General features: G+C 43.9%; 1 protein-coding gene across 1 annotated transcript; it reads right to left on the bottom strand.

The window, feature by feature from the left end:
- Positions 1–5,571: 5,571 nt before the first annotated feature.
- On the bottom strand, positions 5,572–12,299 carry LOC141772811 (potassium voltage-gated channel subfamily A member 3). The gene is made up of 3 exons (XM_074644229.1): positions 9,081–12,299; positions 6,615–6,689; positions 5,572–6,474 (listed from the first exon to the last, which is right to left on the bottom strand). The coding sequence occupies exon 1, from the start codon at positions 11,998–12,000 to the stop codon at positions 10,384–10,386; it is 1,617 nt and encodes a 538-aa protein (XP_074500330.1). The 5' UTR covers positions 12,001–12,299; the 3' UTR covers positions 5,572–6,474; positions 6,615–6,689; positions 9,081–10,383.
- Positions 12,300–13,170: the final 871 nt, after the last annotated feature.

Raw genomic sequence — 13,170 nt, 5'->3', positions numbered from 1 at the left:
TTTGTTGGCTGCCTAGTTCAGAAAACATATGATCCAACAAGCCATTCAGATTTGGCTCCCCTTCCTATGTCACATGCAGGCTCATTAGAATATATCGCCCACAGCTTAAGAACTATCTCTGCGAAGGTGCACCATATTCAGAGACAGGTGCTAAAATGGAGCATTTCAGAAAGAGGGTGAATACAGGTATATTCAGACCAGTGGACTCCTCTGGTTGCAAAAAGAAGTCAGATTGTATAGAAGTCTATGAGAAAATGACCCTACTTCTCACTTGATTTATTACCTCAGTAAACATTGTAAACATGAGTTTATGGTCTCAATCGCTAGTTTCAAGTCTTCTTCAATACAGCATGATGTTCATTTAGTAAATTATGGTCCCAGTTAGAGTAAAATAGACCATAAAGCAGGGTGTGCTTTAGGGCGTGGCTACCTTGTGATTGACAGATCGTTACCACAGCGTTGTCCGGTCTGGGAGTTGTCCGTGTGTTCGTCTTACAAATTTAACCTTTGCACAGTGTGTTTTCAGTTCATGAAAGTTAATTATAACATTGTGGTCGTCTGAAAATGTCTTATTCAGCGTTCGGTTGTACTTAGCTCCACCCTCTTGTGTCACTTCTGGTTGCAAAAGACCAACATGGCGACGGAAGTGCCAAACTCAAGGCTTCAAAACTGTAGTCCACAAACCAATGGGTGACATCACAGTATCTACATCCACTTCTTATATACAGTCTGAAAATAATGTGTTTTCTGAACATGAAAGCATGTAAACATGTTCTAGTAGAAACCTAAACTGAACTTGAAAATAAGCCTAATATGTCCCGTTTAATTTACTCGGAGAACAAAATGAGCTTTTGATCCATCAAATTCAGCCTTTTCACTGCAATCCCACAGAAATAGCTCCGATGAGATGTATTGTGAGATGATCAGCGTATTTGTGCGTCAGTCAGTGTGTGAGTCAGCACACCTAAAATCGCCACCCTTCTCTACGCAGCAGAACATGTGGAAGTGAGAGAGGGAGGAGTAGAGTGAGTAAAGAGACAGAGAAGGGCGTTGATCCAACTTATGGCAGCAGACTGCAGGGGAGGTGCTCTGTCCCAGATGACCTCTGCTGGTGCTGCAGCAGGTGATCACTCACTTACAACACACTCACGCACACACACATGTAATACTGATTTGGCATGTGCATGCACTCACCACACTCACCACACACACATTTAGACAAAATCATACTGCCTTCAGGTTTCTTTATAGCTCCAAGACATAAAACTTTAACTCGGCTGCTTTGTCTCAGCTCCACATGATGCCATCTAACCTTTCATTTCACAGTGAACACATGGAAATCCTCCTTCTATTCCTTATTAATTATTGCATGTACATAGGCATCAAAATAGCAACCCACAACAGGCTTTCTCCTCTATGACAACGAGCCAAGAAACTTAATTACCACATCAGCTTAATTTGACCCTTCATCCTTCGTTTTTCTTAATTTTCTCCCCTCACTCCCCCCCCCCCCCCGCATGCCTCCCTCTGGGGTCCCTCTATATTTAGAGATTGACCTTGGAAGTTCTCTACCTGCCTGTCGAGAGCAGCCAGGCTGATGATGAACGCTGCTTTCATGATGAGATATGTCCTCACCTTCGGAGTAGAGTACTCTCTGCTATCGATTCTGGATGTGGTTTCACTTTCTGTTGTTCTCACAGCTTTCGAAAACAAGGAAAAATCAATGGCCTAACTGGTCTGGAGCTTATGGAGGAAACTTGGGGGTATATTATTGATATCAATACTGCATGAGCAAGGTATGCACTGCTGAATATGTGTGTGACATATGCAGAGATCTCCTTTACAATAAGGCTTGGCATGCACGTTTTGAAACGCTCCGCACTGAATGTGCAGTGACAGTGCGGGAATCTCCCCCAGCAAATGTTTTCTTCCCACACTGCAAGTTAAGTGCTGCCTGTCTAGTCAGTTCAATCAAATCACAGTTAATGTATGTGAGCCAAATACCATTGTCTGTGTTGCCAGCATACATCCCTTGGGAAAGGCAACATCTGGCCCCAGAGCAAAGATGGTGACGGGAGTAGGGCCGCACGATTATGGCCAAAATGATAATCACAATTATTTTGATCAATATTGAGATGATTATTTATTACGATTATTCAGATTCAGATTTTAGGGACAAAATATTTTTATTGCACTTTCAGATCTAAATAAACAGAGCACTGCTTTCACTTCAACGTTGCGCTACATTCCTGCTAATGTAGAAAATGTTTGCTTTAAAATAAGACTGAAGATAAGGTTCTTCTGCACCTGAATTCAGTGCATTTTTGTTTTGCCCATTATACAGTATATTACTCTTCTACTCTTGACTGCAGACCCAACACTCAGGAAAGATTTTCACAGGTATTTAGTTTAGGAAGCGTTTGATTTGATATGCAGCATGAGTTTTCTATGAGCAGAGCACGTATTTTAAACATCAATATCGCAGTCAATCAGGTTCATTTAATTGTGGGAAGCCAAAATCATGATCACGATTAGTATTTGATTAATTGTTTAGCCCACGGCGCACGGGATGAAAGAAAAGAGAAGAAAAGGTGGAATGATGTCAGAAAGAGCAGATATGTGTCACAGAGGAGAAGATCGTTAGAAGAGCAAGTGAGGAGAAGAAGATAGTCAGCAGGAAATGTAGTTAGAAGTGTGCAGAAAATGAAAATGAAGGGGAGGGATGGGAACAATAGAGGTGGAAAGGGTAGCAGATAAAGGTCACAGTGACAGAGTGATGAGTCATCCAGTAGAGCACAGCAGCATCTCTCTCTCTCTCTGTTTCACACCATCACCCTCTCCACCATCTGTTTGTTTTGACAGCAAAAACTGAGATGATTGGCAGCAGATCACCCCTCCCAACAGCTAGAATAACATCTAATGTGTCTAAACATCTGGGTCTGAATATGCTACAGATAAGTGTTTTGAATGTTTTTGTTTGCTTGCAGGTGTTTGAGTGTGTATGTCTGAGACTGTTTTGTTTTGTGTGTTTGTATATAATACATATATGCCTGGATAGGGATGCCCACTTTGTCTCCTGCGCTTGTGGCTGGAAACTGGAACTGATCAGCCAATCAGCATCCAGAAATAATCAGATTTTTTCATGGGGAGCACTAGCAACTAGCATCATCACCCTTAGCAACCATCCTTCCCAGCAGCTGCCAATGGTGTGGCTCAGCGACCGAACATGGAAATATCACACAACTGAAAATCACAAAGAAAAATGCACTGTAGGTGGCAGGTGTGAAGGATGAAAACAACGTTTTCTCTTATTTTATGTCATGTTTTGTATGTTAGGAAAATTTGTAAACATTAGTGTGCTCATTTCAAGAAGGTCTCACGAGGTTAACGGATTTTAAAATGCTTTTAAAAGATGCTAAATGCTAAATTGTTAACATGGCTACAGGCGCTCAGGTAGACATAACTCCTCTACACTTTTAGAAAATAGTTGTTTGATGATAAATTAATGCTCTGGATATCAAATAGACCACCTTTAAGGGCCTTTAATCAATTCAAGTCCGACCAGCTTTACTATATATAATCAGAAAATAGTCTCAGAGGGCTTTACAACCTCAGCAACATCCGACCCCCTCTACCATTACACCCTTTCTTTGTTTGGATAAGGAAAAACAAAACAATGCATGTACCTTTTAAAGCATCTATAATCAATATTTTAATAATAAAAATCAATGTGAAAACAATGTGTTAATGAGAAAAGGGTCGCTCGTAGGTGTGAAGCAACAGAGAATGATGAATAGGCAGCTCCCCTCGGCTTTATAAAGCTGTCCAACTTTACTGTTTTGATTCACTCTCAAAGCCTTGTTTTCATCTCGGCTCAGTTCAAACGGCAGACAGACACAGTCAGCAAATACCTGGTGGAGCATTTAGCAGCTAAAGAGACAGATATTTTCTTAAGCAACTGGTAGAGACCAAAAACAGAGCTGAATATTACCAGGTGAACACAAACACAACTCCAAATTAATGATAATGTTGCTCCTTGCTGGATAAATAAGCAACAGTTTGTCATGTCAACTTAAAGGTGATGATGGTATAGTATAGTATATAAAGTATATATACAGTATGTGTGTGTGTGTGCATACAATCTGATGTTGGCTCATGAATGGGTGGTCTTGGCATTGTCTTAACTCCACTTAGACCTGCTGTTCAAATGGAGTCCCTGCATGGTGAGACCCAATCTGCCTGATCCTCTGCCAGAGACACACACACACGCACACACACACCTCAAAACACACAGTGACACACAAAATGACACCCTGCCAAACGCCCGCCCTTCTCAGAAGCCATGTACACACAAACACTGCTGATCCCTTCAATGCACCTGTAGAGGGATGGATCTGCTCTATATGGCCGTCCTCTTCATCTTACCGACAACCCTCCCTTGTTGCTATGGAGATTTCCCGGTGTAGCGCCATGGCTGGTGGTGAGCGTTGATGACGTCACAGGTATTTTTGTGATCTCAAAGGCTTTCACTAACACGTTCAGTAAGAAAACCACAGAGAGAGAAAGAAAATGACGGCAAAGAGCCAGAAAGAGAAATAGTTTAAAGGGCATAATAATTATGCTCTACTGATAAAGTATTTAGTCTGGCACTATCACCACATTTCCAATATTTCCTTTAAGAAAGGCTGTTTGATACTCGTGGACACACAAGAGCCCCGGAGGGATGGCAGAGTTATTAGCGAGCTGGTGGGCTTGCTGGAGCAATAAAGCACACTAGCTCATACACAGGGTGACAGTGTGATGGCTGTAAACCTCTGTTAGAATGATAATATTTACCTCGTGCGGCACAGAGCTGATATGAAGTTTTCCACTGGACTCGTACACAGTTCAGTTCTCTTTAAGGTTCAGCCGTTGCAGTTCAATTGTGAGGCAATAATGTTCTCTTAAAAATTGTGAATCACCTATAAATCCCTGGTGATGTTGCAAGTCTTAAATCTGTCAGACAAAATTGTGTCTTATTTTTTTATATTATCCTTCTATTGCATTGATGTTTACAAACAGATGCAGTATACGCTCATAAAGGATTGGCCCGGGGGTTGCCTTGTTCTGTCTGTTCAGCACAACTACAGCGAAGACTTCTGTTGTATATGAGTCTGTTTTTCTGTAACCAGCCGTCTAAAAGGCTGCCAGCCAAATGCTTGTTGTTTGCTACTAAAAGACTGTCACTGTGTGGAGCTCTGCAAGGGAAACACTTATTAAACAGCAATTTCCTGTGTGTCAACAACATATTTATGGATGCTAATGCTCCGATTAACTTAGGAAATCAGAGCAACAACACCATATCAAAGTGGATTAACTGTAGCATCCACACCGAGATGGATGGTTATGTTGTTTCAAATGTCTCTAGTCATGACATATTTGAAACTTACTGTACACAGTACACACTTATTAGGTAATAAAGTCTGTAATTTGACCTAGATATTCTCCCAGACATACAGGAGTACCATTCTCTCAGTAATAGAGTGAAAACAGACTGCGGTTCCTCTCAAATAAAGACAGCACAACTCATAATCTCTTTATATGGGTCATGTTTAAGACAGCACAGAATAACACGGAACAAATACTGGCATACGCAGCCTTTCCCCTGACATTATTCTGCCCCATCCCAAAAAAAACACCAGTGCACTCTGGGATAAGAGAGAGCCATTCACAGGCACATGTATACTGTACGTGTTTGTGTACGTGCGTGCCTCTGTATTGTTCTCCGTATGCAGGTCAGGGGAATAACTGCAACCAGCTACACGTACGTAGGTGTGTGTTTCACACATCGGCAATACAGAGCACACAGAGCTAACAGAAGGCATATGGCTAACAGTCTTTGATATGTATCACAGTTTCATATCAGCAAATCACAGTTGGCCTCAGTTGTTTTTGCCACTTTTGACTTGAAGCAAAAGCTGTTTGTCAGTTATTGTCCGTGATGAATCTCGTTACCCAGAAATATCACGAGAGAATGTAGAAATCGGTGTAAAGTCCAGGAGTGAGATGTGATTTGCAAAAATTTCTGGCTGTTTTCCTGAATCTGTCCTTTTGAATTTGATACAGAAAGCAGTACGGAGAGATGTCAGAGTCCATAACACAGTTGCAGCTGAATTCTGTCGCTGCCTGAATCACTTTTGATCCTGTGATGGTTCCACTCGCAGTGTGTTAAACTCCAGAAGAGAAAACTGCAGCTACAAAACTGTATTAGGAATATGTTACGTTATGTTTTTTTTGTCATTCTTGCAATTGCATTTTGGATTGAGTGGTGTTCCACTGTAAGGGGAGAACTGGTAGGCACCTAGTCCAGGTTTGAGGACACCAGTCAGGAGGAGGAGGAGGGTAAGGGAAGAACAACTGATCCAGTGGGAGTTCTGTCTCAACTCTTAGCTTTGGCCAATCTGGCCCAACAGGAAGACCGGAGTCATTGCGCTCCTAAAGAGAAAAAAAGGGTCACTTCAGGTTAATGGGTAATCTATACAGCTCTAAAATGAGAAAAGCTTTCGGAGTAATTATCAGTAGTTGAAGTTCACCAATGTCATATTTCCTCTCCTTATCAAATGGAGTCTGTTTACCTAAGTGGGAGGCGGTATAATTGGGGTCGTCAGGGGTTCCAGGAGGTCTGTGCAGAAAGATGGAATGACTTTCACCTGAGAGAGAAAAGGGAGGAGGAAGAGGAGGAGGAGGAGAAAAAGCAAAATTGTTACAGCCACGCAGCATAGCCAGGACCATCACACAGCTCGGTGGTCTTATTAACAACGCAAGGCTGCTCCTCTTCTCCCTGCTGTCTCATTACTACTCATGCAAAACTCAAACTGTAAACACTGTCGGTGGAGGAGAGGAGAGGACAGGAGAGAAGAGGAGCGGAGAGGAGAGGAGAGGAGAGGAGAGGAAAGGAGAGGAGAGGAGAGGAGAGGAGAGGAGAGGAGAGGAGAGGAGAGGAGAGGAGAGGAGAGGAGAGGAGAGGAGAGGAGAGGAGAGGAGAGGGCAACTTTTGGATAAAAGTCTCTCTTACAACATTTCCCATGTGCACCTAACTGCTCACTTACTGCAAGTTACTCTGTTTGAGAGCATCAACTAAATATCTATAGTAAACTTACAGAATATATGTAAGGTAATTAGAGTCTGTGACAGAAACAAATGTCAGACTCAGCTGAGCTGCAGAGATGCACGCTAGCAGAAGTGGGAGGATTAAAAAAAATCAAAAAGATGAGCGTGCACGGTAAAGCACTTTATTTTGTCTGTGTTTTTGTCTCTAACAATCCACCCTGGTCGTGCCCATGAGAATAGCTTCCAGACTGACCAATCCAGTTAGATGCTAAACAAGTAGCTGCTGTCTCCTCCATAATATATCGTGTTTACTGATCAATAGACCAGTGGTTCTCCTCACTGGAGACTTTATGTGACCTGATGAAACAAGAAAGGCAATTTAACTGATGACCAATACGGCGGCTTTTCACTGAAGATATACCAAGTCAAGGTCAGGGGTCAAAACGGAAAGAAATAATCAATGAAGAGGTCATTCATTCTGTGGGACCTCCCACTTTGCCTTTAGGCTGAATCAGCTAATGAGACTGCCCTAATAATCACTCAACCATGACTGGAGAAGTATACATAATATTAGTTTACTACCCCACACACGTGTACTCACAAGCACACACACTAAAGAACATGAACATTCAGACCATGGCTGCTTGATAGATGACCTAAAAAAAAATCTATTTCCCTCTCACCCTTGTCTCTATTTGAGTTAGAATAATCACAGTCAGGGGGACAGTGAACATAAATCTAGACAGAAATCTGCAGGGATAGGAGAGCAGCAGTTTCAAATACAAGAATGTGGCTCAGGAAAATAAGGCAAGGTAGAGGCTTATACTATAGCCAAAATAATATTCAATGGGCCTTACAATCCAAATCAACACAGAGTCTACAATATAAAGTAATTTTATAAGCATGCAAGTTCTGTTTTTAGTGAATAAAACACATGAAAAAACTGGATAGGAAAACTCCAACAGTACAGGATTGTATTTAACAATACTAGTGTCAAACCAGCAGCTCTCTATTTGCTCTTGCTGCCTGGTATCTTGTGGTTATTTCACCTCTGTGTCTCTCTGATATTAAGAAGACAGAGGTAAGCAGGTGAGCCACCTGTTCTGTTAGCAGGAGACGGTGACCACCAGGGGGCATCACTGAAACAAGCTGGGTGGGCACATGCTGTTAGTGCTCTTATTCATTCATCTCATAGACAAAGTCAGCTGAAGGTTAAAGGCAACCAGGGCACACTGCAGGAGCATCACCCACATTCCATAATATAGGAAAACTCACACACTCAGGCTGATGGAGGTCTAAACTGTACATACCTACAACTTGTGAGACATCACTATATTGTTAGGCATTCATACAAGCTATGACAAAAAAACTCTCACTTACATTATGTTGTGATATTAACTATAAAACTAATGTAAGAGTTTTTAGAAACTGTTTTGACCTTTGCACCTGTGAGTGGTGATGTCATTTCATTAAGGTGCCTTTATCTAGATCAGGGCTGCCCAAAGTGGGGCCCGCGGGCCAAAGTTGGCCCGTCATCGGGTTTGATTTGGCTCGCCAGATGTTAGCAAATTATTTTTTCTTATTAAAAGACCCAACCGACTTTACTGTCTTTTGTCTTTTTGTCTTTTGGCGAGGAAAAACTGTCGTGGCCATTTGTCAAGGTGTCCCTTGACCTCTGACCTCAAGATATGGGTACCCACAAGTCTCCCCTTTACAGACATGCCCACTTTATAATAATCCTATGCAGGTTTGGGAAAACATGCAGTTTTTTGAATGCAGTATGTGTTATTTTTGCCTATTCTAAAAATGGTGTATTTTAATATTTCTGCATACTGGGGTCCCTAAACATTCTTGGAAATGCATAAATTGCATAATGAGCCCATAAATGACCTGCCTGAGTTGACATGAATATAAAATATAATCAGTAAAACACACTGGCTTCATGGCTAAAGGTGAAGGGATAGTTCATCATAACAGTGCTCAGAACTCACCAGTTTCATCAGTGGGAGAACAGCAGCCTCTGCTGAGCGCCTGCAGTAGCGCACTCAGGACACAATGAGCTCCCAGTCCATTCATAATTCCTCACGCTTTGCTTCTCCATCCACATCTCCCGCCTCGTCACCTCTCTGAGTTGTGCCTGGTTCATTTTGGGGGGAGTGTTCATGTTGGAAATTTGTAAACAGACCTTCTTCTTACTCCAATTTGTTTTGTGTGTCAGTGTTAAAGCCACTGAGTGAGCTTAGTGGCGCTGGGCATGTTTCTTTTACGCGCTTGTATTTTACGCACGATGACAGAGCAGTCTTATTGGAGACTGGAGACGAAGCTATTTAGATGACAATCTTCAATATAGCTTCCGAAGCCATCTGGGAGGTTACTGTGGAAACAAGGGGGTGCCATGGCAACGGTGACTGGGGGTTACCGAGGAAACGACCGTCGCCATGGCGACTGCATCACAGCGGGGCTATATTTGAGGCATCCAAAGAGAAGCACGCTTCCATCTTTGATGCCTGTGTGTGTGTGTGTGTGTGTGTGTGTGTGTGTGTGCGTGAACGAGCGCTGTGTTTTCTCCGCTTTCACGTGTGTCTGGCACCGATAACCAGACACCAGACAGTTGTTTTATATGGTGCCGTTTACGCATTATAAACAGCTGGGGCAGTTCATATCAAGGAATTACAGGGGATTATTTTTTAAAGACAGTATATCATTTGGACTAGACTTTAACGCACAATAAAGGCATATCACAGAACGGTCTAATTGGGATAATATATGCAGAACTGTGTTTTTCAGACGCACACACACACATATTGTAATGATTCTGAATATTATACATAGGCTATGACTGGACGGATCACGACTCATAACGCATGTTAATATGAGTGCTCTTCATACATTTGCATCTTTCACAGTTATAAAGCTTCTATGTTGTGATAAAATATTAGGTTATTGCACAATGCACAACAGGTCGGTTCCTTATAACTCAGAGAATAAAAAGGCCTAAAATACTTTATTAGAGGAGCACCCTTTTGTCTCCAAAGCGCGAAAGGAAAACAAATGAATTCAGGTCATCCGGAATGAAATTTCTCCAGATTCTTTGAACGGAGCACAAAGTCTCTGAACACACAGGATTTGCTCTTTCTTTCTTTCTTTCTTTCTTTCCCTCCCTTCCTTTCTTTCTTTCTTCATCTGCTGCTTCCTACACACACTGATGGTGCGCAGCGACAGAAGACAGCTGTGTGTGTTTACACCCTCCATGTGTCCATCAGGGCCATCAGCGGCTCTATAATAATAATTTGGCTACACGTCGGTGAAAATCTTTTTGTTTATATTCACACAATTCTGTGTTGAGTTGTTCGGCTCGGCCGTGGTGGGGAAGTTATTGTGCGGCTGTTTGTTGATCCCGTGCTCCTCCTCGATCACCATGTACTCACTCTTGCTGAGCGAGGAGGAAGAGGAGCGCGTCTTCCTCAGCTGCTCCTCTTCCTCAGCATCCGCCAGAGGTTGACAGCTGCCCACGTGGAGATACTGTGCCTGCTCCTCGCCCTCCGTCTCTCTGTGGTAGAAGTAGTTGAAGTTGGACACGATGACTGGCACGGGCAAAGCAATGGTGAGCACACCTGCGATGGCGCACAGAGAGCCCACGATCTTCCCTCCGATCGTCACCGGATGCATGTCTCCGTAGCCCACGGTGGTCATGGTGACAACAGCCCACCAGAACGCGTCCGGGATGCTGTTGAAACCAGAATCCGGATCGTCTGCTTCAGCGAAGTAAACAGCACTGGAGAAGAGGATGACACCGATGAACAAGAAGAAGATGAGCAACCCCAGCTCTCGCATGCTGGCTTTAAGAGTCTGTCCTAAAATCTGGAGTCCCTTGGAGTGACGCGAGAGTTTGAAGATGCGAAACACCCTGACTAGACGAATTACGCGCAGGATGGCTAAAGACATGGCCTGCTGTCCGTTCCCCTGTCTCTCTGCCAGCTCTGTGCCTAAAGTGATGAAATAAGGAATGATGGCCACGATGTCTATAATGTTCATGATGTTTTTGGAGAACACGGCTTTGCTCGGACACGCGAAAAAGCGCACCAGGAGCTCGAAGGAGAACCAGATGATGCAGAGCGTCTCAATGACAAAAAAGGGGTCAGAGAAGGGGCTGGCGAAATATGGTAGTGTGCCATTCATCGCAGGTGTGATGGGGATGGGGTCTCTGTTGTGATCATCCCTGAACTCCGGCAGTGTCTCCAAGCAGAAGATGACAATGGAGATGAGGATGACCAGGACTGACACTATGGCGATGCCTCGAGCTGGACCAGAGCTCTCCGGGTACTCAAAGAGTAACCACACCTGTCTTTGAAACTCATTCTCAGGCAACGGTCTCTCCTCTTCTTTTATGAAGCCCTCATCCTCCCTGAACTTCTCCATCGCCTCCTCACCCAGCTCGTAGAAGCGGATCTCCTCGGAGAAGATGTCAATGGGCACGTTCACGGGTCTCCTGATGCGCCCCCCGGACTGGTAGTAGTACAGGATGGCGTCGAAGCTGGGTCGGTTCCGATCGAAGAAGTACTCGTTCCGGAGGGGATCGAAGTACCTCATCCTCTTCTTGGGGTCCCCTAAGAGCGTCTCTGGGAACTGGGAGAGCGTCTTGAGCTGCGTCTCGAAGCGTAAACCCGAGATGTTGATGACTACCCTCTCGCAGCATCCCTCGTGGTCCGGTTCGTATCGGTCCAGAGAGGAGAGGTGGTGGTGGTGAGAGTGGTGGAGGTGGTGGTGGCCAGGGAGAGCCGAGGACTCCTCCAGCATGTTGTCACACGCCACCACCGTCATCACGCTCTCGGTGTAGCCGTGGTTCACCACCAGGTTGTCGGGTGTTTTGGTTTGGTTTGGTGATTGCAGGAGGCTGAGGTGGTCGTCCATGCGCGGTTTGGAGAGGCATTCAGGGGCGGCCGCCAAGCCACCCCTCCAACAACCACAGCCTCCACCACCACAGCCCTCTTCTCCTCTTCTCCTCTCTCTTCACTCTCCTCCTTTCTCTCTCTCTACTGTTGCTGTTCCCGCCCACGAGGAGAGATCTGGGTTTATAAACAGGACATCCACCCGCCCATTGCGCGCCAGCCAGAGCTGCATGGGTACCTTTTCCCTGTCCTCCTCCTCAGCCAATCGCATTACGCACAGATATACACAAGAAGCAACAGACAGGGCGTCACTCAACACCATCGGTTTTGGGCGTGCCCGCCTCCATCTGCAACCCTCTCTCTCTCTCTCCTTCTTGTAGACACAAGCACACGCACCCACACACACACACACACACACACACACATAGACATACACACACACACACACACCAAACAGTCTCCTTTTAAAACAAGGTCATTGCCCACAGATAGGGCATTTTCAAAATAGCCTAAATTGTTAAGATTTTCTTTTTAACCCTAAATAGGAAGGAAATCACAAAAAAAAGTAATTGGAAGACACTTTTTTTAAGTCGGTTCCCAGGAGGATATCAGAGCCTAATTCTTTTCTGGGACAGTCTTAAAAGACACACCAGCATTACGCGTTATAGCCTACATCTTTTGTTCTTCCAAGAAACATATTTGGGTGTGCGATGGTAAAATTAAATGCATTTTGGAAATGGACTATTGCACTCAACTCTGCCATCCTTAGTTTCCTAATTACGCACAAACAAATGATAGTTGGAATGACTGACATCCATCTGGAATCTGAAGTATGATTGATGCCTGCATCCCAAAACGCATTAGTGAAGATGAGCAGACAAGGAGGGCGGGGATGGGAAAGAGAGGAGAGAAGAGGTCAAACAGGTCGATGTGAGAGAAATAAATATGTTGTTCAAGTAAAATAATACCAAATTTGTCGTAAAAAAACAAGTATATGATCTAAAGAAATTATCAGCATGACATCAAGGGACACACACAATCCCAGCACATGTCCACTACTAGCCCCATGTAATATTTAAGAGCTAATATGGTGAATGTCAAAAGGGCAACTACAGTACACAGCTTAGCGTCCTGTGACAGATGTGATCAGATATAATCACACAGTAATAGTAATCCCTTCCTCTCCCATCTG

The sequence above is a fragment of the Sebastes fasciatus genome, chromosome 8 (assembly GCF_043250625.1).
Source record: "Sebastes fasciatus isolate fSebFas1 chromosome 8, fSebFas1.pri, whole genome shotgun sequence".
NCBI lineage: Eukaryota > Metazoa > Chordata > Actinopteri > Perciformes > Sebastidae > Sebastes > Sebastes fasciatus.
The sequence above is the reverse complement of the archived record's forward strand: the minus strand, read 5'-3'. Positions and strand labels throughout refer to the sequence as shown.